Source organism: Micropterus dolomieu, linkage group LG23, assembly GCF_021292245.1.
Source record: "Micropterus dolomieu isolate WLL.071019.BEF.003 ecotype Adirondacks linkage group LG23, ASM2129224v1, whole genome shotgun sequence".
In the NCBI taxonomy this organism is placed as follows: domain Eukaryota; kingdom Metazoa; phylum Chordata; class Actinopteri; order Centrarchiformes; family Centrarchidae; genus Micropterus; species Micropterus dolomieu.
Genome location: NC_060172.1, coordinates 10,716,471 through 10,730,592, shown reverse-complemented (window position 1 = coordinate 10,730,592; position 14,122 = coordinate 10,716,471). Strand labels below are relative to the sequence as shown.

The window sequence follows — 14,122 nt, the reverse complement described above, 5'->3', positions numbered from 1 at the left end:
CCCCCCCCCCCCATTCCAAAACATTCCTCATTAGCTTAAAGTTGATTTGTTTGCATAAAATTTTCTTTACTAACCTCAGTTCCTCCATGGTCACCATCATCCTTCCTTTTCCGAACCAAGATCAGTACAGAGTTGTGAAACAGTTAAGTCTAAGCTTGTACCTTATATTCCTAACACTGGACAAGTAGGTAGTAATGACATGCAGCAAATTATACTTCCTATAAATGTAGTATTCCATAGCAGCCAAAACACATGCTCTTAGCTTTCCCTTCTCAGCTTCTGGACTGTAGTCTGAAGCCCAAGGAATATGTTTGCTAGCGCTAACCCCCTTCACTTTTCCAGCAGTTCCAGGAAACAACAGACACTTTTATTAATGGACACACTGTAACCTACACTGTACGTTTACCACCAGACTGACAACTTACTGCTAATCTTTTCCACTGTTACACGGTGGTGCGCCTCTGCTTAATGAATATAGGGGAACCCCTGCAGTGACTGAATTGTTGGATCCCAGAGTTACCCTACCACCTTATTTTTAAATGTTGATGACTCTAAAGAAAGTTTGATGCATCTGTGTTTCAGTGGAAGGTTTCACTATAATAAGATGATCTGGAGATCAGAGATAAAACACAAAGTCATTGTCATAGCTATGATTAATAGAGCAAGGCTTTATCCAACATTTACTCCCATGTTAAGACAAAATTTTAGAGAATAGGTAAGGTTGTTTATTAGTCATTATACAGCACAAGGCTGCATAATGAAACTAAATTTGTAGAACGTTTTTCTTTGTTTTCTGAGGGTATTTGTATCGAAACCAGAATTTGTTTTCTTTTAAAGCATGATGATGGCTACACCAGTGTTAAACAGTGAGAGTGTAGTGTTATTTAGACATACAGTCTTATTTATACAGTATGTTACAGAACTGAACCATTTCCAGTGCTCCAATCCTAATGAAAACCAATGCTGCTTACAAAAGCAGAAGCTATAAATACCCATGCGATAAAACCAGAGATTACAGATTTCACATGACAAGCAATAAAACAAGACTGAGAGTCTACAGCCATACTAGCTGGTAAAATGTTCAACATCCTAGTTTAGTGTCTTAGCATGCTAATATTTGCTAATTAGCACTAAACAAAGTACAGCTAAGGCTGATGGAATGTAATTTGTAATCTAATGGTTGTGCTAGAAAAGTTAAAGGATAATCAAATGTATTACTGTCTGTACATGATATCATGGCAGTCCATTCAGTATTTGTTGAGATGAGTCTAGACCAAAACGGCCGTGACATAAATACCCTTATTTTACATTAGATGCTGTGACCGCCCAGAGTGTGATTAATGAATGTCGAGGAATGTATTGGCTCAGTCACTTGATCTCATGACCTTTCTCCCTAAATGTTTTTATGTGTCTGTCTCTTTCTCAGAGTGGTGTCCTCCATCCATGCCGTCATGGCAACCACGGCGGGGGTCATCATTGTGTCATCATGCCGGGGCAACGTCATTAACGACAGGTTAGACTTCATGTCATTAATCCCCTTCATTAAACGGTTGTTACTAGCAGAAACCCATACACCAGTTCCCTGATTTCCCATTACACTTTCTTACTTGCACTAGGTTTGTAATGGTTCTGAAACCGAGACACAAACGTCAACTGTCTCGTGTCGCGGTTCCGAGGGACAGAACCACCTTTCTTTAGTGTTTACTCAATCCTTGAATCTGCTCCTTTTCACTTCTCTTTTCCCCAACTGCACACACTCTCACACTCACTGCAAACACAGCTCCTTGCCCCGCCTCTTTCTGTCTCTCTCTTCCTGTATGTGTCACTGCAGACTTTCTCCATCTGCAGTACGTTTTATAAAGTCGCCGCGATTCAGTTTTCATAGCAGCAGGTGCAGCGCAAGTGGATCGAAACCAACTTGTTTTTGAATGACATCTGCACTGGAGCGTTCACTGTCACTCGTAATGTAAAATGTTCCCCATGTCCGCATCTTGTAAAGTAATACCAGATATCATCTCTCTCTGTGTTTCACTGCAAAATGCTAAAATGGGTCGCCAAATTTACTTAGGCAGCTGCTAATATACCTGGGCGGCCCTCCCAAGTAAAGCATATGTGGGAAACACTGTATTTAAAGTTAGCACAAACTGTAAGCTGTCACTTTCGGGTGTGAATTTGAATTTAAAAAAAGATGCCAGTTTTCTTGTATATTTGAAATGCTGTGTTTCTAACAGCTTAGTCTGTGCAATACAATGGCTGCACTAGGCTGAAAAAAGGGTTATCTGTGTACCTACATTAGCATAGTCCAGGGTTTAGGCTGCCCTAAATATTCAGGAAAAAAAATCAGTTGTACCGCTCTTCTATATCTGTACCAGATAGTTTTCTGCTACATCGTTTTCGGCTAGCACGTTGATTGCACTACTTTCCGTCATAGATACGTCAGCAGTTCCTCAATGCTTAAGCAACTGTGTAGTTCTCATTTTTAATGAGGTCTGGATAAAAACAGTTAACTTATCCTTTATTTCTACAATTGCGGTATTCTTTTTAAGGATCCTACCATTTTTCCCCTAGCTGCTTTTATCCAAGCCCTGCCTCCACATCAGCCAACTGGCAGCAAGCTATTGTTAGCATATCACTAGCCTCCTCGTGCAGTTTAAGAAAGTGTGACGCTAAGTTAATGCTAGCCTATTAATCCTACTGAGTCAGCGGCTAGAGCAGGGCATGCCCAGTTCCAGGCTGCTAATCTCCGCCGCCCCTCCCCTTCACCCACAGGGCTTAATTCCTACACAACGCTGCTCAGTTCTGCTGTCCTGTGACGCGCACAAGGCCTGGAGCTTATCAGACACATGCTCCAGAGTCAGATCCATGAATACTCTTAATACTCCATCACAATCTGTCACTTAATTTAGCTTCCATTGCCTCAGTTGCAATAACTTTTGCAAGGTTTTTCTGCGGAAAAACCTTCAATACTGAGGAAACGGTATTAGTTTTATCCAGCTGAGTGAGACTCCATCCTGAGGCTTTAGCACACAATATGTTGAATGTGTTAACGTGGAACACATTATACCCCATGTTAACACACAAATGATTTTGGGGTCTTGTGTTCAGATCGCTGAACAGCTAAACAGACTGATACCTGGTGTTACAAAAAATTATAATCCTTTAACGGAAAATTTAGGTTTATTATAACAAGGCCCTTCTTTTGCTTAGTGTGGCCATCATTCCTGTCGGTTATAATAATATTGCTCTCACCAATTTAATAACTGAGATCTGGGAACGCAGCATCATCACAACAAAGAAAATCTGATATGACAAGAAACATGAGCAGACAGATTTTATCAACATCATAGTTTACCCATCATACTTTATGTAGTTGTGCTTGCACAGTTTTCCTGTTCAGTAATGGATTGTTGTATATATTTTGGGTACACTCACTAGAGCCCAACTGAATTTTCTGAAGACCGTTACCGATATGGATATATTATTGTTTAGAAAAATGTGAGATATTGGCCTATATTCGGGTTTTTTTTTGTTTACATAAATGTTTTTTAAAGGACCTAACCTACCTCAGACATACAGTATCTTTGGCATGTCTATACTGCAATTTCTTACCAGCTGACATATACTAGCAGTCAATTTGTCCAAATGATTGGCTGGCCTACATGCCTATCTACCTCTGCCTGTGTACTCAATGTCATTACACATGAAAATCTGTTTTGAGGGAGTGGCTTTCAACAGAGGCGGTGGGATTTTTTTCAGTTGGATCTAGCTAGTTCTCCAATGTTACTTAGCTTAGCTAATTAGTCAAATTATTTTAACATCTAATTATTTTACAAAAAGGTGCTTGCTAAAGATAATAATACCCTATAACCTTGACCCTGGGTACCCAACTCCAGGTTTCTGCTCTAGCACAACTAAACCAGCTGATGTTCAAGCCCTGATTCAACAGCAAGGGCTGGTGAGTTGTATCAGGTGTGTTCAAAACATAAGGTTTTGAAATATATCTTAATCCTATTATTTTGACTGATATTGCGATATGATTTGCAATATTGAAGGGAATGATAAATTTTACTTCAACATTCTCGTTTCCATCAACAAATATTGTGCCTCCTGCGATTTGAAAATTGCTGTAGGTTATATTGCGATTTCTAAAATTTTGATTAATTGTTCAGCCCTATGTCATGAGTATGTTACTAACTACTATTGTGGTGTTTTCATTTTTTGCTGCTCTGGGCCAATAAAATGATAAGTATGATAACATTTATAATGCAGGCACACACTTAAACGACTTATTCTTGTACTTTGCTATCTATACAACTCAATTAGTGTGATAAACATCATTTTATGCTTTTATCATTGCACATTAGTAAAAAACTAGTTCTGACAGAATGACTGGTAGATTATTCGCTCTCATCTGCAATATAATGTGCTGCTTTCTACTTGTATGGAAAGTATACTTTCTAGTCAACACATTCCCGTTCAGCAAGATTCACACCGTTTTACTAGTGCCTAAATTGTTGGGTTCATACGGCTAAGGCATGCAGAAAAAATGCTTAGGCTCTGCGCCTAAGCCGTATAATAACAGAGCAAGCCCTGCACTCTGGTCAATGGCTCCTCTAGTGTACCTTCAACTTATCCTAAAGCAGTGTGTTGGTATACACATTACTTATTGTGTATATTCCACTGCCCTTAATACCTGAAATATATAGGCTATACCACAGATCGACTCAAGCAGCCTTGATTCTACCCTGACCTGTTTGTTGTGCCTTACTGCTCTTAATCTCCATTCATTGACCTTAAAAGCTGAAGAACCCGGTCAGAGGTCAGTAGCTCAGCTCTTCCCTGCAGCTTTACTCCATTCTGTCCACATAATTAACCATCACTGTAATCGGTACTCATTTGAGTGCTGCAGCCTTCCAAGTTGTTTTTTATGCGGTACTTACGTCATTTTGCTTTAAAGCCATTGCCTGTTTGTTAGAGAGGCAAGGCATATAGTTGTGTCTGTTTTAGGGCTGCAGCTCACAATGATTTTAGTATTCGAAGCTACGATAGATTTATTTAAACGATTCATCGATGCGTCGTTTAAGACTTTTGCTTGGCGGGGGTGGCGCCCACATAACGGGATCAGCTGTACACGTTTTATAGGTGATGGACATTTACATTTATAAATTTAACCCTATTTTAGCTGACGCTTTTATTATTATTAGCGACTTACAATTGGTAAATATGTCAGAGGTCACACGCCTCTGGGGATGAAGTGTCTTGCTCAGGGACACATTGGTAGATGTGTCACAGTGGGGGATTGAACCCAGGTCTCTCACACCAAAGGCAGGCATCTTATTTACAGCAAACATCAGACCAACAACCAGACAGCTGCTTTACCAATACAAAAATCACCCGAGTGCTCTACAAGTTATACTAAAGGCTCGTGCAGACTACACGACTTTCAGCGTCGGCCAATAGCCGTGCCATTGACACAACTTGTGAAGTCTTGAAGTCGTCGTGCACAGCAGCTGTGTCACCCGACGCTGGTCTCCAAACCACGTTTTGTTAAGAAAACGCGTGAAATGTGAAACGGGAAATGAGCGATCCTGCACACGAAACAGCAGTTGTTTGTTATTATAAAGATGGCAATTATAAAGACAAAGAATCTGGGTGAAGGATGGATTAGTACACGCAGGTAGCAGGAAACGTCTGAGCTACAGAGAGAGCTGCAGGTGAGTTAAAAGGTGCAGCTCCCCGACACCCAGTTAACTCATGACTGTGAGGTTACAACTCCCGGCCCAAAAAGGAGAACGACAAACGTACGTGTGCACATTTTCAGCTGAAGTCTGCAGCTTACTTTGGCTAGCCTTCAACTCAACAGTCAATCATGATTTCAGTTAAAAGCTAAAGCTGCTGTTACCGTTACCTATTCTGTGGTGCGCTGGCAGAACACCGGCTGCTTTTTGATCAGGTGCCGTTACGGTGGCCGGATGGTAACATTACAGAGTTTCTTTAGCTTGAAATAATCCCATACTTTGGACACTTTGTCCCTCTCTATTTTCTCTCTCTTCCTCACCTTTGCAAACAGCTCCATCATAATCACGTTGTGTTCACAGTGTAAGCGCAATGTGCGACAGTAATAAATGTCCCTGCGAAACACTGTGCTGTATAGTTACATGGATTAAACGAAGCATCAATGCAAAGAATTTCTGTTGAAGCATTATATTAATCGATTTAATCAATGTATCGTTTCAACCCTAGTCTGTTTGTGTTCTACTGAAACTAGAGGCCATTTAATTTACCATCTACCGGAACTGAATACTGTGATAATACTATGAAAAATTTAAAAACAAACTACTGCACACTGGTCTGACTTCACTACTTTACTACCTGTAGACAGAACAAACTTATTACAGCAACATGGAATGCTAAATTTAAGAATAATCCAATAAAAAATATTTGAAGAAATATTGAATAAATATTTCTTGAATGTAATTTAAAATAGATACAAGAAAATGTGTACTAATACACAGCTCACCTACAGCCAGATGCAGCCAATGCCCCAAAAGACTGAGACCTTGTCCAGTTATGAAGGGAGATTGCTTTCATAATAGATGATCCCTTGTTATGCAAACCATTTTTTTCTACCGCTAAACTCCTGCAGGTTAGTGATATGGTAAATGTCTGTACCTGTATAGTGCCTTTCTAGTCTTCCGCCATTCAAAGCACCTTTACACTAAGTCACATTCACCCATTCACACACCGATGGCAGATGCTAATGTGCACACTGCTCATCAGAACAGAAATTAACATTCACACACTGAACAATTTGGTGTTCAGTATCTTTAGACACAGCCGGGGGTTTCAAGTAATTATAGTACTCATTTGAAGTGCAAACTTCCAAACAACTTTTTTTTTGTCATAACCCATTACTGGATTTCAGCTGTTGTGACTCATTTGTTTGTCCCTTAAAACCCTTTTCCTTTACCGCATTTCACTCTGCTGTCTCTCACACACATTAGACATATTTTCATCAATGTCATGCCCCTCTCTTCTTGTGCACAGTTTGTCACGCAGATTAAGTCACACTTGTGTTGATTCACCTTACGGAGAATTTTGGTAGTGCTTGGTTTGATGCCTACCCACGACAGAAATGGCGAAATCATTTTCACATGAATACGAGACATTAAGATTGATATCTCAATTAATTCACATGATTAATTCTCAATTAATTATTTACATGTATTTTGTTTGTTCTTTCTCAGGCACTGGCTCGCTAACTACTTTGTCATTTGGTTCGGTGGGCCCTACATGACATACGACCTCTTTGCTATGTACCTCAGTCACTACCACCGCTTCCGAGTCAAAGGGCACGAGGACTACAAGCAGCATTCACTGAGGACCGTAAACTCGTTCGTCCGCAGAGAGTTCCTGCTGGTGTTGCATCACATCGCCCTGCTCACTATCCTGCTGCCTGTCACACTGGTGAGGAGGGGAGGGAGGGGTGCTGAGAAAGACCTAGGGAGAGATCGAGGCAACATTGATGAGGTTTTGTTGTCATTAGTCAAGGCAAATAATTAAGATGAAAACTGAATGTAATGCAGACAGCACTGGTGATGATGGATCACTGCTTTCTGCATTGGCTGTTGGTAGGAATTACTGTCCTGCAGTGCTGGTGCTAAAACGATTAGCATCACAGACAACTATTTGCTCTTTACCGAATTTCCAAAAAAAGCAGGTACTAGCCTACTTTAATAGTAAATTTTAGAGCTGAAATTATTAGATGATTCATCAATAAGGTTTTACTTTTCCATGTTTGTAAACTAAACATCTTTGGGTTATTTTGATATGGTGACTTGTGCTTTAGGAAAATATAATGGACATTATTGACTTTTTCAGCCTACTGAATTAGATGTGCATGTATGAGCTAAAAGTATTATACTAGTGCTGTTCACATCATACATTACGTTACTCCTGATCAAAGCGTAGTGATTTTTTTATAATTTTGAATATTTTTTTCTACCTTTCAGGCAGCAATTAGTTTCTGAATATTTCGGTATTAAAGCTGCACAATTCAGCAACATGTTATCGAAATTCCAATGATATTCAAATCGCAGAAGCTGCAATGAGGTCAAATGTATGGCAAAACAGATTTATAATGAAGTACTGAAAGTGTTGCAGAGATGCCCTGGCCCACAAATCATGTGCAGATTTAACAAAACATGTTTGTTTGGTACAGACCCCAACAAATGTCACATCATCATGATTTTAATTTTTTTTTGCTTAGTGAAAATGAAAATTGTGAGGCAAAAATTATCATTTCTAATCGTGAATCATATTGCAGATCTGGCAAGATGGTTGTTTGTTTTTTTTTTACACCATATTGTGCAGCCCTTTTCAGTATGGTACACAGATCAACTGGTAGAGTGTTGAAACTCATTTGTAATAAATAATGAGTCACGTGTTCTTTTAGTACTGTTGACTGCCAGTAATGCGTTATTAGTGTGTGCTGTAATGTAATGCATTGTTTTCAAATCAATCCTTGCTTTAAGCTGTATTTTCTCCTAATGATTGCTTAAGTGGCAACAAAAATAACAAAACATGTAACAATGGATTGTCTAAGTCAGATTTCAAGCTGTACTGATATAAATGGACCTTGAGGCTGCCTGGTAGGGAAAAGGCAACATGTTTGAATCAAAAAATGTTATGTTTTGGAAAGTGGATGTCAAATACATGATATGAAGTACATTGTGTGCAAACATGCTAATCCACCTGCTTCTCAAGACATCTATTATCTCGTCGTGTTATTATGTATACAAAACGTCAGAAGTGCCACACACAACCAGATCATCTCAACACCGCTGAGTACATGTGGTTTGAAGCTACTTTTATATTGTATTAATTAGTGAGTTCAGTACATGTATGAACTTGTCTTTTACACAGTCATGTCTAGGTAACTGTAGATTTGCACACATGTGCACTTAAGAGAGAAAACCAAGACTACATTTGTTGTTTTAAAGAGCGACAGATTGTTTGGAAAAACTGTTTTGACAGAGCTCTTTAGAAAGTCAGGTGACGTAGTATAAAGTGTGACAATGAGACTGGGGTTCGTGTCCCGTACTTTGTCTTTTAGACTAAGCTTTCAATAGCAGTTTGTTTAGGTTTAGACAACAAAGCTACTTTGGTTGGGTTTAGGAAAAGATCATTAGGGTGACCATCTAGACACGCCCTTTTTGAATTGGACTTCCCCTTACTGGTGGCTGAACCCATCATTATCAGGTCAGCTGTGAAACAAAGGTCAGTTTTTCCGGTTTTAGAAGCTTACTGAAAGACAGCCACAGAAACGATCAATGTTGTTTATAATGTTACAAATAAGCTCCTGGTGAGCTATACACCTTAAAAACTTTAGTTATGTAAAGAACTGAATGAAATGAGTTTGAACCAGCACCAGAGTGAACTTGGTACTGAACCAGAGAAGAATCAGCTCTAATAATAAGTCACTTTCCGTTGTAATACTGAAGTGCATTTGAACAGCAATGCAACCGCTACATAGTGACTCTAAAACTTAGCGAGTTGTTACCCTAACATGTCGTTTCTGCCGCGATGGAACATCCTTTAAACGACCAGTTGGCTAGTTGTACAGGGATGTGAAAGTAGAGAGGGTTTGAACTTCGTTTTCAATCTCTTTTCATTCTTCACACGTTACTTTTCAGATCTGCTATGCTGTGAATGCCTTCGAGGAAATATTGTCATGGAGCATGCACCGTTATCCCTGTTAGAACGATTAATCGCTCCCGTCCTCACTCCTAGGACAGCAGACTTTTCACCTGGCCTTCCCATCTGCTTTTCGAGCATACCCAAGTCTTAACGTCCTTGGTCAGAGGTGGATTGCACTGATGAGCAAGTATGCATTTTATGAGGAAATCCCTGTGCTTAAAAACTGAAGTGTTGGTCACACTTTGTTTATGCAGTAGAGGGGGAGACTTCACTGATTGGCTGTGTGGTCCATGGGAGGAAATGGTACACTCCAGCTTGGTCAATTCAAAGGAATAACAAGTGTTCAGGTCTCAAGGGAGTAAATTGCAGGAACGGGAAGAGAACAGTAAGCCAATTATTATTGATTACTTTCTTTGAACAAACGGCAACAAATGATTCTTTGTTTTATTTTACTTCCTTGAATTGTAAGTTTTGCAACTAGACGGATGCGTAAGAATGGAAAGCAAGAGGGAATGAAAGGTGCAGGTTGTTTTTCTGCTGAGATACAAGTGTTGCAGGAACATGGAAGCCAGGCAAAGATCTGAATGTACATGAAAGCATCAAAGCACATCAAAAATGATTTGAATGGATGAATATACAGTCAGTTGTTAATGAGTTGTTAACTGCGTTTGTTGACTCCATCTTATCAGCGCTACTGCGGGACCCGCCATATATGTTTTTTTTTTAACTGCCTGCTCCCACCCGCAGCAGAGTTAAAACCGCCCGCCCCCGCGCGATTTGTGATGGGCCCCACTGGACCCGTGGGATCCCAATCCCAATTGTGTGGAGGATATTTTCTTGGCACACTTTGGGCCCCTTGGTACCAATTGTGCATCGTTTAAACACGACAGCCTACCTGAGTATTGTTGCTGACCATGTCCATCCCTTTATGACCACAGTGTACCCATCTTCTGATGGCTACTTCCAGCAGGATGACACACTATGTCACAAAGCTCAAAGCTGGTTTCTTGAACATGTACTCCAATGGCCTCCACAGTCACCAGATCTCAATCCAATAGAGCACCTTTGGGATGTGGTGGAACAGGAGATTCGCATCATGGATGTGACAAATCGACAAATCTATTTATTATTGTACCTAATAAAAGGGCCAGTGAGTGTGTATGTTATCACACACTTGAGTACAGTAATTCAGGGGCTTGCTCCATACTGTATTCCACCTACTTTTTGAGTATTTATGTCCCATAGAGTTTACAGAAGCACATATGGCAATACAACATGCTGCAAGTAGTATCCCAGGTTAGCAGGCCAGGTGCAGTGGAAACCTAACCCTTTGTTTGCAGTGGCAGTCGATGGCAATGTGAGATCCAATTACCGTACATTATTCAGTCCCAGCTGCAGTCATCCTCTCTTTTCTCTAAAATCACCACCCCTCCCTCTGATCCTCCTCCTGTTCCTCACTCATCAGCTTTATGCCACTCTGGCTTGCATACATGAGCTGGTGGAGTTGTCCAGCAAGCCATTAAAGGACTTTGACAGGCAGGAGGAATGAATCGACGATGATAACCCCCGTATCTTTAAAAAGTCAACTTTTCATGAGCTCAATAACAGCCCTGTTTTGAGCTTTGTGACAATGCATTTCCCAGTTGATCCAAGGGAGGTTTTAAATTATTTTTTTTATATAGTTTAAAAAGTAGAAGTTTCTCAAACTATAAATGAGCACTTTATTCTTCAGTTTATTAGAAAGATTATTATCAATGATAAATTCCCAAATTTGGCTTTATACATACATGATTTTCACTGCACAGGAAGGATATGAAAATTTTGTAATCTGAAAGGTAACTACTAACTAAAGCTGTCAGTCAAATGTAGTGCAGTATCTCCTCTGAGATCTAGCTGAACAGAAGTATACAGTTTCATTGTAAATGCTCACTCACTAGCCTGGCTTATTGGAAAACCTAAATGCAATTCATAGTCACGTGACCTGGAGGGCAAAACAACAGACCAACAACGTGACTCCCATGTAGAGACACTGCAAAAGCAGTCAAATTTTATTTGGATCACCTTTTGAACTTAAGAAAAAGAAAGGGATGAACACAAAGTGCAAGTGTTGGGCACTTCCGATCCGTATAACGTTGCACCATCCGCCGCCGCATCTTTACGGTTAAAAACTGCCAGGTCCCTGCTGCCGCTCGACTGCGGTATGTTTACGTTTACCTTCTGGGGAATACCTCACCTAACACAGCTCAGGCTAGTCTCCTCCTCCATTAGTAAATCCGAAAGCACAAAACCCATCCAGCACTTTGGCAACGCAAAAAGTAACAAACTCAAAGTAACAGTGTATCTATTGCTTAATGGTTGGCAGGCAGCAGAAAATAATGTGTTTTTGCCCTCCAAGGGAACGTTTTTCTTGGAATGTGACGTCTCGTGAAAAGTATGAATAGAGCCATTGTTAACGGTATTTCCTGCTATGACAAGTCAATATGTCTGCTGTGCCAAAAAAAGTCTATTGTATAAGCATTGAAAAGTTGATCATAAAAATAGTCACTTCACCAGTTGAGCTACATAACAAACAAGTAGGGATGCACAGACTTAATTCGTAAGATTGGGATCTGCCCCGATACAGACCTTTTATAATGCAGATCCTAAACTGACCGATCCACTTTACATTCATTTTATTTTGTCAATGTCATCATAAAATTCACTTTGTCTACTATAATTTACATTCATTCAATCTTGCTGGGCCGCCGGCTCAATTTTTCAATACTATATTTGGGGAAAATGGAGCCCTAGTACCAGATCAGTTCTCTGTACTTACTTAAACTCAGGGTATTTGCATCGTTATCAGCATCAGGAGAGAAAAAGTTGAATGACTATATTTGTTGTCACATGGTTTGGGCATGACCAAACAAATACGACCACAGCCAAAACATGTGGCTCACCTCTAGAGATAAGAAGAGGAGCTCAGAGTGGAACCGCTGCTCCTGAGTCAGTTGAGATGGGTCGGGCATAAGATCAGGAAGCCTTCTGGAGGCCGCCTAGTGGAGGGTATATTGTAATCAGCTTTCTGTCACCACAACCTGCTCAGCATATTTTAGCCCTATATTTACACATGTTTTTAATGATGGTACAAGGTGTTTCATCAACATCTTCTCAAGATTACTGGGTTTTTACAGGTGGACAGGGTGTACTGGTACATGAGATTAAGAGGGGGGGGGGCGTCATAAAATACAATGACAGACATTTGATTCATTTGAAAACCTCAATAGAAGCTTCAAATGACACACAAATGCATACATTAAAATCATGGCTATGTGACATTTGTCAGGGTCTGTCGGGAAACATGTTTTCTTATGTTCGGAAGAACAAAATTTGTCGGCCAGGGCATTTCTGCAGCACTACAGTAATAATAATAATCTTTATTTGTAGAGCACTTTTCAAAAACAAGTTACAAAGTGCTTTAACAAGTGTAAAAACAATAATACCCACGAGACAATAATACAAAAACAATACAAGATAAAAGCATGAAAAACATTGAAAAGACTAAAATACATGTTTAAGATAAATATAAAATTAGTAAAATAAAAGGGATAAAATAAAGTCAAATAAGATCGGGAAAGGCTCTCCTATAAAAGTATGTTTTAAGAAGGGACTTAAAAGAGTTCACTGACTCAGCTGACCTGATTTCCTCGGGCAGGCTGTTCCAGAGCCTCGGGGCCCTGACAGCAAACGCTCTGTCCCCTTTAGTTTTCTGTCGAGACTCTGGAACAGACAACAGACCTCTGGCGGAGGATCTCAAGGTACATGCTGGTGTATATGGGACTAAAAGGTCAGAAATATAACAAGGCGAGAGGCCATGAAGAGCTTTAAAAGTGATCAATAGAATATTAAAGTCAATTCTAAAACATACTGGGAGCCAGTGTAATGAAGCTAAAATAGGAGTAATGTGGTCATATTTCTTTGTTCTGGTTAAAAGCCTGGCAGCTGAGTTCTAGACAGTCTGGAGTCGATCAATAGATTTTTGGGTTAAACAGGTGAAAAGGCTGTTGCAATAATCCAGGCGTGATGAGATGAAGGTGTGTAAAATGGTCTCGGTGTCCTTAAAAGTTAACATAGATCGGATTTTTGCTATATTTCTAAGTTGATAAAAACATGATTGAACAAGCTTTGTGGTGTGCTGCTCGAAATTTAAATTACTGTCAAACCAAACACCAAGGTTCTTTGCCACAGGCTTAATGTGATTTACTAGGGAACCAGCAGATGGCAAATCAAATACTGCCATCTGCTGGAGACCCGATGACCAGGATTTCTGTTTTGTCTGAGTTCAGCTGGAGGAAATTATTTGACATCCATTTTTTAACTTCACAAAGGCAGTCGGTAAGTGAACTCAGCATTCCAGGGTCTGTGGATCTGACGGGCAAGTACA

The 14,122-nt window shown here is 40.0% G+C and overlaps 1 protein-coding gene across 2 annotated transcripts in view; it reads left to right on the top strand.

The window, feature by feature from the left end:
* Positions 1 to 14,122, top strand: part of tlcd3a (TLC domain containing 3A) — a 44,847-nt gene that overhangs the window by 13,504 nt on the left and 17,221 nt on the right. The window contains exons 1-2 of one of the 2 annotated variants that reach the window (XM_046038847.1): positions 1,431 to 1,513; positions 7,248 to 7,467. In XM_046038847.1, the coding sequence (XP_045894803.1) occupies positions 1,452 to 1,513; positions 7,248 to 7,467 (282 nt within the window). In that variant the 5' untranslated portion in view covers positions 1,431 to 1,451. Of the gene's footprint in view, positions 1 to 1,430; positions 1,514 to 7,247; positions 7,468 to 14,122 lie in introns of those variants that run through there. The other variant, XM_046038848.1, reaches the window with a different exon arrangement.